General features: G+C 34.3%; 1 protein-coding gene across 12 annotated transcripts in view; it reads right to left on the bottom strand.

Moving 5' to 3' along the window:
- The window catches only part of PTPN13 (protein tyrosine phosphatase non-receptor type 13), a 168479-nt gene that overhangs the window by 42312 nt on the left and 101638 nt on the right, over positions 1-24529 (bottom strand). For 8 of the 12 annotated variants that reach the window (XM_039845781.1, XM_039845783.1, XM_039845790.1 and 5 more), the window contains 11 exons: positions 23495-23648; positions 23081-23219; positions 22207-22359; positions 19508-19690; positions 16587-16749; positions 11726-12143; positions 11489-11586; positions 9862-9918; positions 2842-2931; positions 2425-2532; positions 2121-2252 (listed from right to left, as the gene is read on the bottom strand). In XM_039845781.1, coding sequence (XP_039701715.1) covers positions 2121-2252; positions 2425-2532; positions 2842-2931; positions 9862-9918; positions 11489-11586; positions 11726-12143; positions 16587-16749; positions 19508-19690; positions 22207-22359; positions 23081-23219; positions 23495-23648 — 1695 coding nt within the window. The remainder of the gene's footprint in view (positions 1-2120; positions 2253-2424; positions 2533-2841; positions 2932-9861; positions 9919-11488; positions 11587-11725; positions 12144-16586; positions 16750-19507; positions 19691-22206; positions 22360-23080; positions 23220-23494; positions 23649-24529) is intronic. The other 4 variants (XM_039845785.1, XM_039845789.1, XM_039845792.1 and 1 more) reach the window with 2 other exon arrangements.

Genomic DNA, 24529 nt, shown 5'->3' with positions numbered 1-24529 from the left:
CACAGAACTATGTTTTAACATCATGCTTTTAACTTTTATTGAGAATGGATAGTAAAAGACAACCACATGAAAGTCTGCTAGAAAAAAAGCTTTATTATTCCCATCCTAGGTAAAATTCCTCTGCTAAATGCTCTCTCGGCACCTTGGACTTCTTCCTTACACTTATCATAATTATAATTGTTCAATACTTGTCACCCTGATAAAGTGTAAGTTGCACAAGGGTAGAGGTTCTGTGTCTTGTACAGCACAGGCACTCAATAAATATTTGTTGAATAAATGAATAAATTTTCTAAAAAATGTCTATTGAAAACAAAATTAAGAGTCCCTTAGAGCATTATTCAGGGAGAAAATGAGTTTCTTCTGAATTCATATGCTTCTTTTGCCAAAATAATGGTGAGTAATGGAACCCAATGTTCTGCTTTTTTTTTTGGTCTTGGCGGCTTGAAACTCAGAAGTATGCTACAACATTTTCAATTGCTATTGTCTTTCCTTTCCCTAAGATGACTAGACTACAGTTAGATTATAAGGCTCTTTTGGGCAGTGGTGGTGTTTTCTCTCTGTTGTGTCTGTTCACCCCAAACAAGTGCTGAAAATATTATTTATATAGTTATACATTATATATATATACACACACACACCATATATAAAATTTAGTGAAGACAAGAAGAAACCAGTAATCTGTAAAATACAAGACTTTTTTACAATATGATTCACGTGCATAAAATTTAAGAAATTTTTGTCAGAACATATTGTATGAAAGTTTGTTTTTAGTTTCTATTTTATAATTAAAGTTATGCCTAAAATTCTCTGTCTAAACTAAGTTAACTGCCTATTACTAATTCTTTTACATATTTCTCAGTGTCTTTGGGATGAAACTTATTTACATTTATCTAGCATGTTAATGTTCTAGGTTTTTAAGAATGTTTTTGAAAAATAATGTTAATGATAATAGTTAAAACTCACATTTAAGTGCTTTATAGGTACCAGGCAATGTGCTAAGTCTTTACATGCAATATCTTATTTAATTTTCACAATCTACAAGATAAGCACTTTTATATTCACCACTTTTAATATAAGAAAGAGAGCCTTCGTAAGTTCAAGTGATTTAATCAAGATGTGTAGTGTTAAGCGGTGGAGACACAATCTAACCCTAGACTCTGGAGCCCTTCTCACTGCCCACTGTGCTGTAGTGCACGTACAGTGTACACTTACTTCACACACGCTGCCTTATCGCTTGATCCTCAAAACAATTGTGGCTCAAGAGGACTTAAGTCATACAGCTAATAAGTAGCCCAGGCATGGCTCAGATTCAAGTCATCTGATCTTTGCCAAGTGTCCTTTCTCCTACAACATGCTAATGGCAGGGATTATCAGACAAAATGATATGGTCTTGTTTTTAAATTTCTGGCATGTTGTTATCCTTTTCCTTTTTATAATCTGGTTCAGGACAGGGCTTCATAGCTAACTATTGCATAACTATATTAATTAGGCAATAATAAAGAATTTTATTTCCGATTTGGCTTAAGAAGTGGTAGAAAACACCAAATACCTAGGAGAATTTACTTAAGTGACATCAATTTTGCACAACAAATCCATTTTTATGCATATAAAGTTGACCCTTGAATAACACAGGTTTGAACTGCTTGGGTCCACTTACACACAGATTTTTTTCCATAAATGTCAGTACTGTTTTTGATCTGTGGTTGGGAGTCTGTGGATGTGGAGGGCTGACTGTATGCCCTCCACATCTAAGACATATTATAGAGGAGACTTCGACATCTGTGAATCTTGGTATATGCAAGAGGTCTTGGTACCAATCCCCTACTGGATACAGCTTAAATTTGGGGGGAGTCAAAATTTATACAAAATTTGGGATTGCATGGGGTTTGGCACCTGTAACTCCTGGGTCGTTCAAACGTTGACTGTATTACTAAAGAAGAATGAAATAGAAAATCTTGGAAGTGATGAATGAAAAGTTATACTGACGCATAAAATTAAAACAATCACAACTATACATTTAAAACTTCCAGAAAGGAAATAAGGGGCTTAAATGCAATTTACCTCTTGGTCTTGCAAAAAGTAAAACAGAACACACAGCTAAGAGACATCTACAATATTACCTTTGGATGTCTTTTCTCTTGGCTGAGAGATAACAAGTGTCACATCTTCCGGTGCATTTTGCAAAATTTCAATTGCAGCATGGTGGCTGACCCCCTCTAAACTCACACTATTTACAGATATCAAACGGTCTCCTGTAAAAACAGACAATCCAATATTTTCAATGACAAAGAGAAATTAATGCTGACTTGTAGAAATGTTATGCTCCCCTCATTATTTTTGTTTGGCCCAAGTTCCGCTTTTGAAATCTGTGCAAACTCATGTCTATCAGTAAGTACTTAGGAAAATCACCTAAATGTAAAGTACCTGGCTTTAAGCATCCATGCAAATCAGCTGGTCCTCCAGGGGTAATTGAACTAATGAATACACCTAGATCCAGTCTTCCCATCTTCTCCCCACCAATAATTTGAAATCCTGTAAAACAGCACATTTTAAAAAGATCTTCACAATACTGGTGCTTTCCATGACTAGTGATTAGCCTGTTAGACACGTAGAGGTGTAGGGACCGTCCCAACAAATATGATTAATAGGTAACACCTGTCAGATGCAACTGTTAAATTTGGTGGAAGTACTGCTTGTAAGCATTTCATCTTTGGCATTTCCTGACTGGGCAGGCGAGGTGAAGGGGTCGTGGGTGGGCAGCCAGTATCCTGATCAGAGCAGGTTGGTGCCTTAATACCAATGCTATGCATGCTATAGACTAAGGATCTCACAGTGACTTACCTAAGCCATACTTTGCGTCTTTTTTCAGGTTCACCAAGGTGATCTCACGTTCTGGCGAAGATACTATGCTCCATCTTTTATGTAGTACATCTATTGAAAATGTATAATTTTAAGATAAACATAACATGTTCAGGCATTAACACTGATTGCTTGTTCCAGTTTAAATGTTAACAAAGCTCATTAATAGATTATTTGGTCACTATAAAATTATATTTTAAATAATATATTGCCATCATGTTATGTTCAATAGTAATTTGTGGTTTACAAAATGACTGTATGTTATCACATTTATCCCTTATAAATGAGTCCCTGTGAAATGAGTACATTTCAGTTTGAAATGAGTAAATAAATCTCAAGAGGTTAAATAATTTGAACAGCTTTACTCAGCTAGTGCTGAGTAATCTTAAACTTAGGTTTTCTGACTCCATGTCTTTCTGTTGCATCACAGTTGCTTCCTGAATTTGACAATGCTCAATATGTTAAAAGTTTCTTACTAATAAGTGGTTGGCATTTTTATTTTTAAGTAAAATATTCATGGTAAGTTCTATAGTTAAATAGTAGTAAGAATAAATAATTTATTTTTAAAAATCTCAATAATGACTTGGCTAACATATTTACATTTTCAAAAGATATTCATCTATTTCTCATTTTATTTGTGAAACAATCCCATGAGGTAGGAAAAGAGATTTTTAATCATTGTTTTGTAGATGAGGAATAACAGTTCATGATTTGTTCCACATTATAGCTAATATCACTGTCCAGCAAAATGTCTTAAGTCAGTGCTTGATAAATGCTAGTTAAATACTACAATCAACTTTTTCTTATTTCCATTTGAGTTTTTTTCCTTAAGTAAGTTGATCATTCACAATTATCTCCTAAATTAAACCAATAAATATGTTATTTGTCATTTTAATAACATTAATTCATTTACTTAGCAATCCGATCATTTGACACATACTCTCTGTCTTCTTGTTACGAGCTGAATTGTGTCCCTTCTTCTCCCAACCACCAATTTATATGTCGAATCCCTAACTCCTAGCACCTTAGAACATGACCATATTTGGACACAGCTTTTGAAAGAGATAATTAAGTTACAATGAGGTCTTTAAGGCATGCTCTAATCTAATCCAAGAAGAAGAAGGAATTTGGATACAGACATATATGCACAGCGGAAAGACCACGTGAAGATAGAGAGAAGACTGTCACCTACAGCCAAGGAGAGAGGCATCAATGTTGCTAACACCTTGATTTCAGACTACGAGCCTCTAGAACTGTGAGAAAATAACTTTCTGTTGTTTAAGCCACTTAATCTGTGGGACCTTGTTGTGGCAGCTCTAGCAAATTAATACACTTCTTAATGTCAATTATAATTTGACAGGTCTAATTGGTCCGAGTGTGAGGTGGTGATAGTATCGGTAAAAGACTGCAACACACTCAGAAAGATATTTTTGTAAAATCAATCTTCAAATTCATCTCTACATACTTCTTAAGCATATTGAAGCTTTTTGAAAATTAGGGGTTATCTGCCAACATATGACTGACTACTTGTGGATTTAAAATTGTATTAGTATGTTATAAGACGAGTAGCAACTTTGTTATAAAACACGTATTAATGCTTAAATGATGTGTATGTGATACTTCATATTCTAGAAATAAACTCCTTTAATTTCAGAAAACAGTAAAAACAATCATTTGCTCTCTGGAGTGAATTAACCTTGTCCCGTAAACACCAAGTATTAGTGCAAGTTTGCAAGCTCTCTGTAGTATACATATCCCTATTTTGTTGTTACTTTTTGACCAAAACTCAGTTACAAACTTAGTTATAATCAATGAGAGTAAAAATAATTCAGTATTCCTAATTAATTTATTGAGATACCCCCAAACCACTGGACAATGGCGTGAAAAACTTATATATTAGGTATATATGTATAAGTATAAACTTCACAAATCAGTTAAGCCTCGTTTGGTATTATCATCTAAGTATCCAAGATAACTTTTATCCTAAAATAGACAAGTCTAATTTCCAGCTAGAAAGAAATAAAAAATACAACAGAAGAAAACCCATAAAATAAAGTAAAACAAATAAGAGTGTGAGGTCTCCTTAGGTATTAAATGCAAATGGCACTATCATGAAGATAAAGTCTATTTGTTTTACACAATTATAAAACTGATATTCTTAATGTTCCTAAGGCATACCTGCTACAAGTCAAAGGTATCGATTCAAAGAATAAAAATGCCATTTTCTTTATTTTCCTTTCCAATGCATGCACTAATAAGATTGGTTATTTATAATATTTATTTGACTAATAAGTGTGTGTGTACTAAGAAATAACCTAGGTAAACATTCTTGGAACATACACATACACTCAATGTGCAATATTTTTGCATATTTATTTCCTTAACTAGAAGCAACACATGAAGCTCTCTATATTCAAGAATTCACCAGAGAGATTTGACCATTCATTCATTCAATTATTCTTTCACCCTTCAAACATTTACTGAACAATTTCCCTGTCAAAGTCTCTCACTAGGCAAATAGGGAAAATAAAATGAGATAATGTATATGAAAGCTCCTAGCATAGTAAATGTGAGCTGAATCACACTAGGCTAGACGAACAAAGAATTAGCCTAACTGATAAACAGAATGTTGTTAAGACTGTCAGTGAAATAGTTGCATTGCAAAGGCATGAGTCAGACCTATAAGAGAAGAGAGACTTCTTCCTGCCAGAAATAAAGAAGACTTCAAGGAAATGGGGTAGGATTTTAATAAGTGGATTATAGAAGTGGTTATACAGCAACAAGTAAGGCATTAGCAAAAGCTAAGATGGAAAGAAGGCTGGCAGAAAGGGTTCTGAAAAAATGTCATATATTAGTTTGGCTATAGCACAAGATTTGAGTAGGATGAAGTTGAATACTCTTTTGGAAAGGAAAGCTTTGCTAACCTACTCTTTTAAACAGTGATGTCCTTCCCCACCCAAAGCACCCCCACGCATATAAAGTGACTCATTAATGTGAGGACAGAAGGAAGGATGTGGTGTGCAACTCCATGTTACTAGATAGTACTGTGCACATGCCAAGTTTCTACTTATCTTCGTATTCTATTCACACAGATGTTCAAATACTTCTCCATTGGTTAAAAAAAAAAAAAAAAAAAAGAGGGAGGAGGAAGTATCTGAGGGTATAGAATACACTACAACCCAAGTAAACTTAAAGATATTTATAGAATTTGACGTGAATTGAATAGAATTTATAAATCTCTGAAAGTGAGGCAGCTAGATATCTCAAGTACCAATATAGTTCTAAGTTATTTTAATTACTATACAAAAACAAGCATTAGTATTCAGGGAGTACATATCTTTAAATCCTTAAAAGAATTTTCTTTTCCCATTAATATACTCTATGACCCCCAAAATTCTACAAATATTTTAAAGTGAAAAAGAGCCTCAACTTGAAATTTCCTCTTTTTTGAGTAATACATGCTGTATTATCGCATCAGTAACTGTCAGTGTCATTCTCAATAATGTTTACTTGGGAAATAGCTTAAGAACAATTGATAAATGTATAATTTAGAAATTAAATGTATACCCTCTCTGCTTTAAAGACAGTTGTTCCAATGTTGCCTTTCTCATCTCTCATAAGGTTCATGTGGACATATATAATCCCTAACTAGAATAACTTTAGATACTAATGATAGCTATATCTATGACTGAATAAATTGAATTTCCCAATAAGAGCATATTTCTGATAAGGCCAAAACCACATAATCAAAGTATGAGTCGACGATTTTTTTTTTTTGCAAGAAAAACTAATTTTTTGATTATAGATATAGACCCTTGTCAACTATAATGCAGCTCCATGCCACTGACTCTAAGATGAACTGTACTATAGGTCAAGGAGGCTCTGGATAAATGGATTACTCACTGTAGGGAAAAAGACCCATTTCAAATCCTGGGGATGATAGGTCAGCAGCACCATATTGGTATAAAAACAAAGGGAAATATTTTCCACTGTTATATTACCTTACATATTTACTGCTCTAGTGGTAGGAAAAGGAGAACATAACGGAAAATTTGGTGTTTTATTTCTGTGCCAGCACTAATTAACAAGGTAAATTCGGGCCACATAACATCTTAGAGACTCATTTAATTCATCCATAGAATGGAAAAGCTTGGTTTGGATACACTTTTAAGTTCCTTTCAGTACTCAGTTCAGTTGACTCTATCTTTTGCTTCTGGTTAATTCTTATATCTAAATCCTTTGTGAACACTTTGGACTTTTTATTATAATATTCATTTATAAATGTATTCCAATTAAACCTTAGGTGGAAAAACTAGCATTTAAATTTACATTTGGTCCTTGATATCTGAGTAAAAAAGTGTGTTTTAAAATCCTACTTTTGTTTTTTACATTTTATTTCTTGGAATTCAGATTGCTCATAAAAGTAATAGTTTCAATATTGAGGGGAAAAGCTTATTTTACTATCTGTAACAAGTTACTCTGCACCAGAATAACTTATTTTACATGTTTTTTGTTTGTTTTTGGCATTTTGTTTCTGTTAAGAGTATTTGACCCCATTTTTGTGATTTAGACAGGAAGGAAGGTGACAAATCTAGCTAAAAGTTACTTTTCAATTGTATAATAATCCCGGATTATAGTAAAACAAAAAGTATTAAAAACCAATTTTAAAATTCTTGCACAAATTCTATTTTTTTTTTGTTTTTACTCTCTTAGGAAGTAATATTATAAGAAATGTGGTTTTTGAAACGTTAAGCAACATTTAAAAAAAATCACAATGGAAAAGTTGGAATTCTTTCCATATCTGTTTCATGAGATTAGAAGACTCCTGCCTTTTTTCCTTTATCTTCTCTTTCAAGTTTCACATTCTTTAAAGATCTCTGAGAGTAGTAAAAGGTTAAGGTTGAATTTTATTCATTGATCCTCATATGAAATAATAAATAATTCAATGTTCATTTCTCATTTTTTTCTAATAATCTTGGCCAGCAAGGAAGAACACTGAAATTAGAATGAGAAGTCCTATATTTGACTCATGATCAAGTATTTAAATTTTCTTAGTTACCTCATTTGGAAAAACGTGTTTGCCGTGCTCTATTATGTGAAAACTCAATTCTCAACAGAGCACTGATTCAAAAAGAATTTTGAAGAAAACACAGACTTGTTTGCAAGCCAGCTGGGGTACACATCCACAAGAAGGTGGATCAGTCCTTCCTATGCAGGGGGGAGATGGGAAGATGAAGTTTCTAGAGGTTTAAACAGAGAAACTACCCTGTACACGCTGCTCATGTGGGTGTAAATTCATATGCTTTTACATCAGGAGCTAGGTTAAAACACATTCCAAGTTCTCATCTTTGAATAAATTATTTTACAGCTTCTCCCAAAGTTTAGCTAGGAGAAATAACACTTATGAATAATTAGGCATTATTATGTTAGGAGACAGTCTAAAGAGTGGATTAGAGCATGAGCTCTGGAAACAGAATTCCTGCACACAAATCACAGCTCGGGCACTTGCCAGCTCCATGACCTTCTGCACAAGCTCTTGATGCTCTGCTTTCTCATATGTGACAAGGAAATAACATTTGCATAGGCCTCATAGTTTGTGATTAAATGAGAGATAAACATAAAGTGCATAGAACAGCATTTGGCACATAGTAAGCACTCAATAACTGTTAGTCAATAATTATTACCACTATGGACATGTCAATAAGCTATTTTAGGCACAGAGGTATTCTAAATTCAATTTATGTAAGACATTTGATCATCAAAGATATATACCAGGGTCTTAGAAACTTAGGCCCAAGTACAAGTTCACTTTTTCTTTAATGACATGCCCTCAGATTTTTCAGGATTGATACCTTTTTAAAAAAATGAGATTAAAAAAAAAAATCCTACATTTGCTATGAGTATTTAAGATATTGTGTGTATTTTAATTTTACTTTAATTGACTACAATTTTACTTTCAAGAAGAAATTTCCTCTCTCGAAGATCTGGTATGTGGATTTCTAGGAGAGAATGAGAATTACACAACATAGCACCCTGGCGTCTGACAGTTTTGACCTACAAAAAACAGCAGTTTCATAAGGTTCAGTCTACTCCAATGCCTTCATTTTTGCCTTGGCTCTCAGGAAAATTAGAACTAAACTTAAAACTTCATCAACTTTAACTATATTAAAATATATGATTAGCATTCTGCTTCTTTCTCATCAGACTTCAATTTAGTTCAACTTTAAGAGTTTGGAGGTGAGACTGAAACATTTTGAGGAAAGCAGTGTATGCCCAGTAATACAGTAATAAAACATTCTTTCTAACAACCATGAAAGGTGTTAGAAAGATCAAATAAGATAATGTTCTGAAAGTATTTTATAATCTAAAGTCTAAAAAGTTTGAATCACTGACTTTTACTGCACAAAGTTTCTTCCTTTGTTTCTTTGTTTCTTCTTAGACTTCTAAACTATCAGTCTCAACATTTGAAGTCTCCAAATTCTCCCCATAATATTTGGGATAAGACTCAAAGCTAATCCCTATTACTCTTGAGTCACTACTGCCCTCACACACCTCTGTGCTGAGATTCTTAGTTCCCCGAACCTGTTATCTTCTCATATGTCTCCATGTCTCTGATCACACTATACCCTGGGTCTGGAATGTTTTCCACGCCATTCTGCCTGAATAAATCCTCCTTTCATTTCAAGATCCATCTCAAACGTCCCTTTAAAATAACTGTCTCAGCTAAAACTATTTTTAATCAAAATTATCTCTCACCCAAACTACTATCTTAGCTTCCCAGTTCGTGTCCTTATCTTGAATTTCTCTAGTTCATCAATATTAGCCTAAATTACAGGTCCTATCACATCACTATGATACTGCAAAATACAATTCTCCAAAGTTAAGGCCTAAAATCCTTGGCATGGAATTGGAGACTCTTCATTATTAGGTCCAAGATTACCTCATAAGGTACAAGAGAAAAGATATGATGGAAATGAGGGGAAAAACATTTTATAAACCTACCATTTTCTTTTAAGGGTACTTGGGATGAAGAATTTCCAGAACTATGCAAAGTCATTCCTGTGGTATAAATTACATTATTAGACAGTTTATAAAATGGTCAGAGACTAGATACAGAATTTCTTCTGATAAATTCATAAAAAGCACTAAAACATTAATGCAGCAACATTTTATTTACACTCAAAAAAATGTCTTCCCACAGGCTTATTTACTATTTTAAATATTCAAGTTAAGCATATCAACTTGTTTTGCAGAATAAATTTAAACACAAATATATTGTTTCTGACAATGACATTTTGATATGCCAAATATGAAATGATGAACTGAAATGAGTTTTAAAAACATTTGTTTGAATGTTAAAAGAAAATTCAATATTCAACAAGAATGAATAACCTTATCAAAAAATAAATGCTGAAAATAAATTTTCTTTCACAGGTGAGTTTTATTTTGTGTTTTCTATGGAATATTTACTACTCTACATCTGAAATGTGATGGATTTTTAAATAGACCAAAGCCTTCCTAATGAAAATAATTTAGACTCTATAAGAGACTTCATTACAGTGAATATACTTTGAAAATTATTTCCTAAAAGATTGAATCAGTGTCTTTTTAGGCTATTTTCAATAGATAAAGTGACCTATAGGATGAGGTCTTGCCCTTTACCTGTTTAAAGTTTTTTTCAAATCGATTCTATTTAAAATGGTGACAGTATAATCTCTGAAAGTTGTAGAAGCCTACGTTAATAAAGTAATGTTGCTCTTCATAAATATTTATCAACTATAGGGCAGAGTTCTCTTTTGATTTCATTTACTCCACATGCCCCCAATCCAATTACAGCGTGTGAAAGTACTACTTTCTATCTTTGCGTAATTAGAGTTAAATGTTCAAACTTTGGTCTAAGGGAGAGTTAATTAGTATTATTTGGTTAAACAAGACCAGAAGAAGGCAATCCTTGTTTCCCTTTTGTTCCCCCAGCTGTTTCCTATTGTGAGTAATTGTTCAGATGTCTGTGCTTAAATACCTACTACTCTCCTGCAAGGTCCATTCCAGTACATTTCCTCTTTAAGCTGCACAGAGCAACAGGAAACCTGAACTATTTATCTCATAAGGTAGTGTGTATTTATAAATACACACGACTTCTATACTTAAATAATTAATAGGCATCAGGAGCATTTCTAAAACTTTAATCAACTAAGAATTTCTACTCACCATAGCGCACTTCTAAAATCATCTGTTTTTAGAGACAATTCCATTCATGCTAAGCTGAAGGTACCCTAAAAAAAATCTTTCTTCAAAAAAATACAGCATTAGTGGAGTCTCCTCTCACAGGCTTGTAAGAAAAATCCAAAGCCATGGTACCAGACTATCTGGGTTTTCTTGTTAAGATTGTTATTGCTTTTAACTGCCACTAATAGAAAGAAAGCTAAGCCACAGTCTGTGCCAATCACTGGTTAAGTCAATTTTTGTTTGACTTGGTACATATTAAGTAGCCTAAAATTTTATATTCACAAACAGCTTTGGCAATTAGGACACAGAACCAAAAATAATTTCTCAGTAAATGAAATTATCTTGTTCACGTGACTGTGAGCACGAGGTACAGGAGAAAGAATATAAGCTCGTTTATGCTGACCTATACCATATGCTTGACCAGGGTCTTCAAAAGATGAGGAGTCTGATTCATGTTTCCTCCTTTCAGGACTTCTATTTAAACTTGCAACAGACTTTGAACTAAAGAGGGAAAAGGAAGGTAGGAGGGGCAAGTGTCAATGTAAAAAAATACGGCGAAAATAATAAAATGTCAAAACAAAAACAAATGTATGAAATGTAGAATTTACAAATATGTAATTTGGGTTAGTTATGTTCTTACTTATTAAGTTTTGTGAGTCCTGCCAAAGATTCTGTATCAGATCTTGCCATCTGGTGAAATGGTTTTCCTACCAACTCCGCAATGGCTTGTGGTGGTGATTCCATGTTAACAGTGATATTTTTCCGATGAGGATAGAGAGAGGCCTGACTGAGATCATGATATGATTTACTCATTCCTCTAGGCTTTTCCTCCCATGAAGCTTTGTCACTCTTCTCTTTTGCACTGTTTTGCAATGGCTGGTAAAGCGAGAGCTCTGAGCAGGATAGCCTCTTCAGGATCTCAGCTTGAACTGACAGAGGTCGAACGGCAAGTTTGTTCAGGGTGCTGCTGGCCAGACTGCCAGTGCTGATAGCTCGTCCCATATTAAATCCTCTAACGGACTCCACTTGGAGATTCAGGCTCCTAAACGAAGCTCTCTCTACAAGGAAATAGGATTGCTTTACACGATGGAAACACCGCAGTATCTTTACGAGGAGTTATTTTAATAAATAAAATACAGCATGCAGTTTTTAATCATTTTGATTGCCAGCACAGGAGGTAGCTTTCAGAGTGCGGCAATCAAGGACTTTAAAAAGGATGTTGGAAGATCTTGGTTTTCACACCATCTCTCCATCCTTGTAGCTTTCTCACATCCAGGGTCTGTTCAGCATTTCCTACTTCATCTAATATTCCCTTGGATCCAGTAATGTTTGGGCTTCAGGCTTGCTGACCCCAAATTCTCAATTACGAGTTTCAGTTAGAAATGAGAATGACATGTGACAGAAATTTTCAACTCTAGTAGTGTGTCTGCTAAAATACCAGCAAACCAAGGATGGGGAGAGGGAGAGATGAAACCTGGATAGGCCGATGGTGAGATCATGCCTAAAAAAGCAGCTGTGCAGAGGAGTTTTGCCCAGAAAAAAAGTTCCTGATTATTATATTTTTAAAGGCTTATGGTGGATTGTGGTGATGGTTACGCAACTCTGTGACTATACAAAAAACCACTGAACTGTACACTTTAAGTGTGAATTGAATGGTATGTGAATTATATCTCAGTAAAAGTGTTACCAAAAAAAGCTTCTATGGAAAATAGTTTCTTTTGTTATTTTATTATTATGCCATCTCACCATCCCACCTTGGTGACTTTTCGTTATTTAATTGAGGCACAGGAGGCATGGGAGAATCAAATATTACTTGTCTTCTCTCTCTTGGTTTCTGTTAATTATAACATGATCCAGGAGCTGGGGGTCTCTTCATGCTTAAATTCCTTTCACTCCTAAACACACATCCAAAGTCTGTTTAGAGATACCTTATAACAAGTGCTTAGCTATTCTATTTTGGAGAATCAGTGTCATGGCAGTATTTGAACTTTTGAGGTTCTTAACAAAAGCATAGCATCACAGAATTTTAGCAATAAAATCTCTTGGTGTAAATAAAGGATCAGGAGCACAGAATTTCAAATGGCGTAGCTGTTCATGCACTAGTAATCCACATTGCGAGGCACCCCATTTGTCGTCCCGTGAAAAGTACCGACCCTGTGTCACACTCTAAGGAAAACAGCTTGACCACTATGTAAAACAGAAGCGAAAATTCCTTAAAAAATAACTCGTCAACTGTGGCTGATTTAGACTTTTCAGTTCTGTTTCATTATATTCTAATTCTTAGGAAGATTAATAATCAAGATTTCATCTCAGGTGTAGAAGATAGAACACTGAAGTTTTTTTTAATATTCATACAATGGGATGAAGTTTAAATAAACATGTTTCATTGTTGCCAGGAAAATTTAAGTTTCTTTTTCTGAAGTAGAAGTGGACACCAAGTTCAAACACAATAATAAGAATAATAAAAAGACTTCGGTTTAAAAATCCCCAGAATGATCTTTAGCCTAAAGTACAGAGTTTTTATTAAAGCAGATAACATTATTTCTATTTTCAGATGTTAATCAAAGATGCAAAAACAGTCTTATACAGATTCAATTACCGGGAAATACCTTTATACCCAATATATTCTTCAACCATAAGGAAAATGTAGACCGAACTTTGGCAAGAATAGGGACAGCCAGTTCAATTTAGGATGGATCTATTTTGTAAATATCAAAGATTATGCTATTCAAATACATTCATAGTTTATTCCTGGGTAGGACTCAAAATACTGCCTATATTCATGGGATGAGATCATAAACCCTCAAGTTACCTGGCCTGGCCTGCTGCCTTCAGAAAGGACTCCAACACAGACAGCCAGGATGCAAAAAAAAAAACCAAAATCAAAAACATGAGAACGAGCCTACACCCTAATAGAACTGTTTTAAATTTGAACTCAAAGGCTTGCGAGCTCTATACAGTCTGCCCTCCACACTCCCCATTCTCTGCTTGTGCTATTGTTCAGTCCCTTGTACTGGTCTGTAATTTCTTATATTGTATGCTCTTATATTGTAATTCCTTATGTTGTAATAGTACGTTCTTTTGAGAAGAGGGACTACATTTATTTTTGTTATTCCACATCACCTAGCATGGTGTCTTACAAGTAGTTAGTGCTCAATAAGTAATTATTAATCTTAATTTAATTCCATGCAAATTAGTGTTTTGGAAACTCGTCAAATAGAATATTGGTTAAGGACTAAAGAAATCAGGGTTCCAGCCTGGTTTGACCTCTAACTCTAAGGTTAGGTGAGACACTATCTGCTCTGAACCTGTTTCCTCATCAGAAAAAAATTAGACATATTGGCCTCTAAGGTTCTTTCCAGCACCAACATTCTGTGACTGTAAAGAAGTAACACACGCTTGTTAGCTCCTCAACATCCTATAGATAACATCAGTTATCTTCACTTGTCTAGTATAGATAATTAAGTAGGCAGGCAGTTATTTCTAAGCCGATTCTAAACAGAAAATAATTCCTTTGATGGTTTAACAAAATCTGGGGGAAAATGTAGATAATGCCATCTTAAAACGCTTTCACATATGAGTTTAGGATACAGAGCTGATGTATTCCCATGGGCAAACCTGTGGAACACAGAGAGCATTCTCATTCCATGGATGAAGAAAATCACATTCCAAAAAGTCATTTATTTTCCTAAGGTCATTCCACTACTACTACTGCTGCTACTACAGGTGATAGTAGTGCTAAAATAATATTGATGGCAGCGATGATAATAATGAATATTTATTCAACACTTATGCTATGTCAGGCACTTTGAAAGTGCTTTAATGTGTGAACTTATTCCATATTCAAAACAACCTTGTAATGTACATGCCATCATTATGATTATCATTTTACAGATGGGGAACTAATACAGAGAATTTAAGTAGCCTGCCCACAGTTTCAGAGCTTGTAAGAGCCAGGTTTGACCACTGTAAGTCTGGCTCTACAGTTCACGCTCTTAACTACCACACTATATTGTTCTTCAGTGTAAGGTATGTTGAGGATGTTAGGCTGTCCTCACAGTTTTGTTTTCTGACTCTTTTCACTATAGTGCACTGTGCAATCTCCATAATGATGTAACCTTCAGTTGTTAATTCTGGTGTGTATCAAACAGAATATTAGTCCAAATAGGAATACTGATAGCTCTAAAAGTTTGATATTTCACTATACTTTGAAAATATGTGAGAGCAGACAAATATTTTTAGCAGAGCAAAGCAGAGAAAGAAAAGGAATAATAAGATTACTTTATAGAAGTAGTTATCATATTTTAGCATGCATAAACATCATGACTGAGGAAAGCCTGTTAAAATGCACATTCCGGGGACCCAATGCCCAAACATTGGGATTCATCAAGTTTCAGGTAAGTTTTTGGAATCTTCAATTTTAATAAGCATACAGCCCCTACCGTTTTGATTTTTGAAGACTGAGAAACATCTATTCATAGGTTGCCATCACCCCATTCTGATCCTACGGGGAATACATTTTCATAAGATTTCAGCGTGTGAGGAAGTTTGGATAGAGAATTCACAGAGCTCTGTTGCCCAAGGTCATCAGTATATTAAATTTTTAAACCAAATTTCTTTAGAGTGTTTCACTGAGGTCTATAAGAATTTACTATGCAGAATCAGATTCTGTATAACTTTAATCTTTATACATGGTCCGGTCTTTCAGAGTAACTTTTAAATATTTCAGTTCTGATTGAGATATTTTTTCAGAGCCGAATGAGTTTCTTCTGTTGGCGCCTTTTCAAAAGGAACTGAAAGCACTCTCCTAACCATTTACATTGGGTACCGTGGTTATTTAACTCAGTTTCAGAACAGGGATGTGCCCAAGGAAAATGAACAGGTGGGGAAATCGCCACCACTAAAACTTGCTATGGCATGTAACCTCACCGTGCTGGGTGCATACTATTCCTGCCCCTGCCTTGTTTCCCATACTCTTTCTCTCACCTGAAAAGCCTTTCCATTTATCTTCAAACTACTTAATTATTTTTGTCCCTCAAATTCCAGTTCAAGTGCCATCATTCAAGTACTCTAGCCTCTGATCCCCCTCTGCTTCTTGTGCAGATCACAGTCTGTGAGATATAATCTGTTATTAAAACTTTGACCCTCTGTTGTGTTTTATTGTTTCATGTCTATTGGTTTTACCTTCTCAAGTGTGTTAGTTTACTATGGTTAGAAAATATGACCAAACTTTTTATAATATTGGACATCAGCTAGCCTAATGATAAGCACAAAATAGACTTTTCAACAGGTATTCCCTGACTAATCTGGGGAGCTGTTTTTAAAATGAACACGAAGTTGAAGTCTCAGCTTCATCTGTGACACCTTTTATAAACTTTGACTTAGTCCTTTAATATCTATATATCTTATGATTTTCATCCTAAATATAGAAGCTCTTAAAATTTGTGGCAGAAACCATGCATAGACCCTGGAGTCATCTGCTATAGTTTGCTTTTCCTTACCAATATCCTGGGCATCTTGGTTGCTCTGTCTTGCTCTCATCTGCAGCTGGAACTTATGCTGGGAGGAGCAGAGGTGCAGCAGGTACTGGCATACTTTACTGTTTTCTGTCTGGAAGGCATGTTTTATTCCATCTGATGTATTCTGCAATGTGATTTTCTTTTTCTACAATATTAATCAGGGGTATGAATAATTAGGATATTTTTCTATTACTTTTATTACATGACCAAATTCTATAAACAGTAATTAATAAGTAAATATTATTTTTATTTCGCATTATTAGGCATAACTATTCCTTGACCTACATTTAATATATATATAGAAAAACATAAATGAAATTAACATCATTGGCCACTTTCAGAAATTATAACCTAAACCAGGCTGTATACCAGCCATCATCAGCAAGGCAAACATAGTTCTTTTAATGAGATTAATATTTTTGATATGTTTGTAAATTGCAATGTTTACAAACACCAAAACTATTTGCAAAAGAAATTATAAGATTTCTTTCCTCAGGTACAGAAAATGAAATTCAAGAAAAGTTTATTTATTAATATATAATAAGAGCTGTGATTCTATTAAGAAGACTCTTGGCGGCATGAAGACTGGGATGGAAGTTGTGGGAAGTTAAAAGAAAATGTGGAAATGGAGAGGCAATGGATAATGTAACTGCTGGACTGAAAGATGAACACATCAATATTTAGAGACAGTGATACTTGCCAAATTCAGGGAAAGGAGGAGAACCACAAATCAGTCTCATCTCCCTGATGTTTCTTGAAAACTGAATGTCTCTTATGTAAGAGGGCGTCCCAAAATGTTGCGACCTATGTGGTGAGCTTGCAGGTGATCTGTATTCCTTAAAAGGCTAGTATTCAACATGCTGATCTAAGACTAGTGTCTCTGGAGAACTGCTGAAGTCCAGTTAGAGTCCACTCCAGCTCCTGGCTTCTACTGAGCAAATTATTCTCTCTACTTCATGTCTCTTGTCTTTACTTCAAATGCAGAAATAAGCATGAAAAGTTAAAATTGGTAGACTCATGAAAGATACAATAAGAGTAGTACTCAAACTTCATTCATGCAGGTGCCATCTTCATAATTTCTAGTCTTCTATATTTATAAATTTTTTAATTGGCTTTCTTACATAAATTCACTTAAAGAAATGTTATATCACAACTGTAAATAGAAAACCAGTACCATTTGCCATAAATAGAGTCCAGCTATAAAAATATTCAATCAGTGCAATAAAAACAAAATAAGATGTTGTTGCCAATGAAATCTCTGGGACCCTGTTCTTTCTGTTGAAAAGTTCACCAGCAAGTATGTGAGAGAGAAGTTTAAAGTTATAGTAGCACCAAACTAGTATCTTTACTATCAGTAGCATATTTAGTAACTCCTCATGTAGTTAGGAAATTCTAACTAGTAAAATTTTAGGAAACATACCACTTAACCATTGTCAAGAAATTCCCAAGGATGTTGACCTCCACAGCTATCAAGCTGCACAGGTTTGAAACAGATTATAAGAGTAATGGATTCTCTCTAAGTGTTAACTGGTGGACTGAACAAGAAATGTGCCCAGAGGAATTCAGTTGTGAGAGATGAGAAGGGCAAAGGATGGCGTTTCCATCCCCTCAGGGGCTAATGGAAAAAAAACAGAGGGTTTAAAAAAGAAAGCTCTGTGTTAGAGAAAGCACTTTGAATAAACAAGTTAAACATAAGAACAGTTTGCATGGGAATGTGGTCTATTCTCTATTACTACAGATCTTTAAAAATGAGCTAATCACAGCTAGTGCTATATATGTTAGGGCTGGTGTGAAAGCTTGGCAAACGACAGAGAACTGAATGCTGGATGATTATTTGATTTGTCGCCTTTCAAAAGTGGTCCAAATTAGATCTGCATTTCATTAACCTAAGGTTTCCTCCAGATACTTGCTCTGCTAACATTTCTACTGGGGAAGGTAAATTAAATCCAGGTAAGTTCTTGGTCTTGACAGTCTTGGAAAGATGAGGATGGTCTGGGCTTTCCTTAGAGAACATGTTATTATCTGGTAATCTTAGTGGCTAACTGAGTTTCACAGGAAACCCACCCACCAACTAATCGTTAGGTCTAGAGCTGATTTCAAAAGTCTTGAGGTTGAAGATTATCCAGTCAGCTGGGACCTTGATATTGATATCCTTATAAATGTTGTTCTGGTGAGACCACATTTCAGCCCAAATATATAACCTAAAGATGTCAATAGTCCCTAAATACCATTAGGAAAACAAATACGCGAACGTATTTTCAATTCACCTCTGGGATTTGCTAATTGTATTTCAATGTTAATTATTCCAGCTATGTCCAGAATCAAAATAGGCCTTTATAGCTCACTACCTTTTCTACACATGATTTTCTAAAAATCACTTCTCTTACTTTATGTCCATAGAGAGTATACACTAAAACTTAAAACTGCAGAAAGTTCTAGGACTAGTTCATAAAATCTGGTAAATCTCTGGACCACTGAGCTTCAAATACAGTTGCTGTGAGAGGCCTATTATTGAGCAAGACAAAGTTCACTGGGGTTAAGATAATTATTTGTCTTAAATACACTAGAGGGGTTTCTCCAGGTGAAGAGTTAGTACCCTTGAATAAGTTCTGAATTAACAGGGAAGTAAACTTGGTTGTAATTTAACTAAAGTTAACTGAGCATGTAACCAGCTAGGAATGTATAATATTCTTTCAAAAATCACCTCCTGAGAGAACCAAATGCAAATAAAACCTCAATAATACTCTCTACAGCTAAGAAAGAATGAAATAGTATGAAGACATGCTAGCCCCACTGAATGATAGGGTCTAAAGTTTACTTAAGGAAAGTGAGTTAATATGCTTCATTTAAAATTGACAACACCCATTTTAAAATATAATCAAAAGGGGTTAAAATGGACATACCGAAAAAGAAATCTTCTTGGTTTCCCTCCATGGAAAGCGAAGGACCAGTGTGCGGACTCCATTGTGAACCTCAAACACAAGGACACCTTTAGAACAGACTCCAAGTAATATTCCAGTTTGCGACTTTTTCTCAGGGTGCACCCGGTGAAAATGAACTCCATATTCTGTCAGCCTTTGGCAGACCTATTGGAGCAATACCATACACCTTGGTAAAAAGCAACATAAAGACATGGAAATTGTACCAACATAGTTTAATATGGAAAAGATAGTCTTTCGACAAATGTTGCTAGAACGATTGGATATTTGCAGGTCAAGAAAATGAATCTCAACTCTTGTTTCACCCAATATGTGAAAAAACAAACAAACAAACAAACAAACAAAAAACCCAAATGAATCACTGACCTAAATATCAGAGTTAAAACTGTGTAACTTAGAGTAACTTTGTGATCGTGGATTAGACAAAGATTTCTTAGATGGGACATAAAAAACATGAAGCATAAAATAAAAAATTGGTAATTGAAACTTCATTAACATTAGAAATTTTTGCACTTCAAAAGTCAATAATGTAAAGGTAAGACACAGACTGGGAGAAAATATATATAAATTATATATCTGCGAAAGGAACCATATCCAGAATGGATAAAAAACATATACTTCTCAACAGTAAGGAGACACAGAATCAGACACAAGTATGGGCACAAGATTTTATCACACACTTCAACAAAGAAGATATATAAACGGGATATATAAACACATAAAGAGATACTCAACATAAAGAGGAAATACAAACTAAAACCACGATGATATACCACGACTTACCTATTTCAATAGATAAAGTGAAAATGACTGAACATAGCAAGTGTTGTTGAGGATGTGGAGCAACTGGAAATCTCATATATTGTAATATTGTACAACCACTTTGGAACAATTTGGCAGTTTCTTGTAAATTTAATCATAAATTTATCATAGATCCCAGCAACCCTACTGCTAGGTATTTACTAAAGAAAAATAAAAGCCATATGTTTATACAAAAGTGTGTATTGGAATATTTATAGCAGCTTTATATCTATCGAATAATGAAAAAATAAATCACTGTGTATTTGTACAAAGGAAAACTACTCAGCCATGAAAAAGAAACTACCGATATATACCACACCATGGATGAATCTCAAAATTCAAAGTGAAGAGAATCAGACACAGAAGACTGCATAATATATGATCTTTATATGAAATTCTAAGAACGAAAAACCTACAGTGACAGAATGCAGATCAGTAGTTGCCAGGGACTAGGGGTCGTGGGAGGGAGTTTACTGCAAAAGGATATGAGGAAATTTTTGATGTTAGAATGCTATCTCATGGGTTGGCAAACTTTCTTTAAAGGGCCGGAGAGTAAATATTTTAGTCTTTGTGGGTCATATGATCTCTGTTTTAACTATTTAACTTGGCTGTTGTAGTATAAAAACAGATATAGACAAGATGGAAACAAATGAGCATGGCCAGTTTCCAATAGAACTTTACAACATACTCAAGCTGCAGTTTGCTAACCCTTATTCTTTATCATGATTGTACAGGTGGTTGCTTAATTGAATATATTTTTCAATACTCATTGAATTGAACACTTAAAAAATGATAAATTGTATTGCTTGTCAATTATACGTTAATAAAGCATATTTACAGAAAGATATAAAAGTTTTTCAAAGGCAATTCGATATATAACAGAAGAGTAAGCTTAGAAGGATGTATTAATAAAAACTTCTTAGGTTAGAAGAAAGACACTCAATTAAAGAAAAAAGAAGTAACGGGATATATTACTAGAGGAAGTAGGGCAACCTACTGTGCATTAAGCATGCTATTTATAGGCGGAAAACTGAAACTTAGAAAGGTTAAGTCCAAGTTTGCCTAGGTGGTTGAAATAAGAATTGAAATGCAAGACTGCCTGACTGCAAATCCCTTTGAAAATACGGTTCTCTGTGCTAATCTGTTTTCTATCTTTACTAAGGAAAATATAACATAACTTGATATTTACCTCTTACAAGTATAAACATGTAATAACTGAGGAAAAACATAAGTATATAATTGAACATCTTTAAATGCAGACTCATGTTAAAACAAACCACCTTGCCTTTCTTACCATGAATCCTAGATTCGAGGTGGTGTAATTCTGTTTCTATTTATCTAAGGTCTCATAGGAAACTGGTGGCAGAACTGAACCATAAACAAAATTTTCTGATCTTCTTTCTCTATGTGAATTAGTTGGCTTTAGTAGAAAGACCATTTTTAGGAGAAATAATTGAATTTTAAGGGTTTTAAGAAAAAAATGAAGCAAAACAATTCTAGTGTCAGTATGAACTTGCCTCTCCTACCCAGCCAGCCATGAAATTCAATTGTTTCTTCTTTATAATGATCGTGATTTGGAATGGGATAAAAGCATCATAGCCAGATAGATATGGGTCCAAATCATACTTTGCCCCACATAACAGTTGTTGACTTTGGGAACATTACATTTCCTCGTTGAGCCTCAATTCTCTCTTTTACAAAATGAGAAGTAAAGTACCATGGTTTTAGTCAGGAATAAATGAGATGAGATAATGCATAGTATCAGTTATTGACATTTGATCTTTTAGATATATGCCCTCCAACACTTCTTCCTTGCTTTGAAAAATATTTAAGTTTATCATTTGTAATCTTGCAATGCTTACCTTTAAAAATTCTAACTCTGTCTCTTTTTCAGAAGCTCCCACATAGGTATTATGCAATTTGGGTAACTCTTCTTTAATATATGATAAATCAAGTTTCTCCATCACTCTGGGAGGCAAATAATGCTCCAGTCTAAAATAAGACACACCGTGAACCTAGAAAGGAGAATGTTTTTGTAAGCAATTCTGTTTGCCTTCTTCTTATCTTAAAATTCTTGCTTCGACCAAGAAGTAAACTACTTCTGTTTATACTTTTCTGAGGAGTGAATTTTAGAGGAAATGCATCAGCCTTTCTCTTTCATTCAGTGAGACAGAATAACTAAACTGGCAAGCTTAAGGAGAGACTGACAACTAAAGTCCAAAAGTCACTATAGTTAAGGGTTAATGTTGTGAAGGATGCTGCTTGAGTGGTACAGTCTCCTGTTCTTTGCTTCCTCTTAGATCCACTTATATTCACAAATAGTCGGCCTTTAACATTGCTCTCCATACTGTGAACTCTGCTAGATTCTCAGCCCATCATTGCAAGGGTCCATGTGAAAAGTAGAACCAGATTGATCCAGATTTGGCTGGTAATCCCGTGTCTAGTATCTACTAGTTAGAAATTGGGAGAAGGAAGGGTGAAGGCTAGATATTCCCAAACTCTGAAACAGGATAATTTAAAGAAAAAAAAAAAAAGATGAAGAAGAAGAAAAGAAATCCCACACAGAATGATTTTATATAACCAATGTACATAGGGAATTTGGCCATTCTGAGGCACCAAACTAGCCTCAAAAATCTCCAGATCCAAGCAGCAAACACCTCCACCAAGTTTAGTCTTTAATTATTCTCAAGATAAGAACAGCGCAAAAATGGTCCTGGAGAAAAAAATAAGTACAACCTCAGGTTGATAATCTCCATACTCTGCCTGGAGAGCCAAGGATGCTAGCAACAAAGAAGTCTCATCATCACAGTGCATCCTCTCCTCCAAGATATCTTTTCGCAGCTGAAGATAATACTGATGACCGGTCAGAGCATGTCTGGAAAAATAAATACACACGCAAAACCTCTATGTTTTTGACTTGGATGTTGGGGCGATTTTTATTATTGGCATATAAGTTTAGTTTCCAAGATGCTTTATTATTAAGCTTATTATTAAGTTTCTAAGGCACAAAAGTTTAATAAACTTTATCGAATGAAATATTTCTTTTATGATACAGAAGACATTAATATTAATCGGAATTAAATAATGCACTATCAGTAAACAAAAGACCAGAGGCCAAAAAGAGAAAAATAGAAACTCTTGTGTACTCACTGTATTAGACTAACATCATCCATGAAAAATTTAATTCGGAAAAACAAAGTAAAATTAACAGTGGCTTTGTTCTTTTTCTTTGGTTCCTCTTTCCATCCCTCTGGGGCCACTTTGGTTAATTTCAAATCAGGATCAACAAAAAAATATTCATTATCTAAAACAGAATGAAAAAACATTCAAATAAAATAAAAAAAAACTTTAATATTTTTTTCTAATTTCTTCATTTTGGGGGGGGATGAGACTTGCAGAATTTAGTTTCACATGAGAATACAACAAGGTTGTTAACGAGTATGGCAGGGAGCTCTGAGGCACTGCATATGGATGGGAGGCAATATGGCCTGGCCTTTTAAGAATGAGGGCTCTGAAGACTGACAGACTTGGAATCAACTCCTGGACACACCATTTACTACCTGGGTGACACCGAATAAATTTTACCTTTATAGACATTAATTTTCCAGTCTGTAAAATGAGGATATTGCTGATTTCTGCAATTCCTGATTTATAAGGTTGGTGTAGGGCTCAAATGACACGACGGGTATAAAATATTTAGTAAAGTATATGACACATGGAAAGCATTCAATAAATATTAGCTATTATTTATTATTATTGACTCACCAGCTGAAATCTAGGAGGAACAAGTCATAATTTTATTTTTATTTTTAATTTTATTTTTTAATATCGTTTAAATATTATTGACTGTCTCAAAATAAAAGATTATTGAATAAAATTAGACTTAACCAAAATGTTTAAGAAATAAGGTATATTATAAATAGAAATTCTGTTTAATTGAATATCTTCATATAGATACTATTACTGGTTTAGTCTAAAATTGTAATTAGTAAAGTGACATCAGTAGGCATTACCTGAATATTTATTGGATGACTCTAGAAAATGAATTATTTGTTTTTAAAGAACAAGAATTCAATAAACTGAATTGAAGAAAATTTTTCCCTTATGATAAAGAAGACATTATCCTGATCATATAGGGTTTCAGGATGATTTGATCCTTCAATTATAATTTATGGTACTTTATTG

This window comes from Pteropus medius, unplaced genomic scaffold, assembly GCF_902729225.1.
Source record: "Pteropus medius unplaced genomic scaffold, Ma_sr-lr_union100, whole genome shotgun sequence".
Taxonomy (NCBI): Eukaryota; Metazoa; Chordata; class Mammalia; order Chiroptera; family Pteropodidae; genus Pteropus; species Pteropus medius.
Note: the sequence above shows the minus strand (reverse complement) of the source record. Positions and strands in the feature narration are given on the sequence as shown.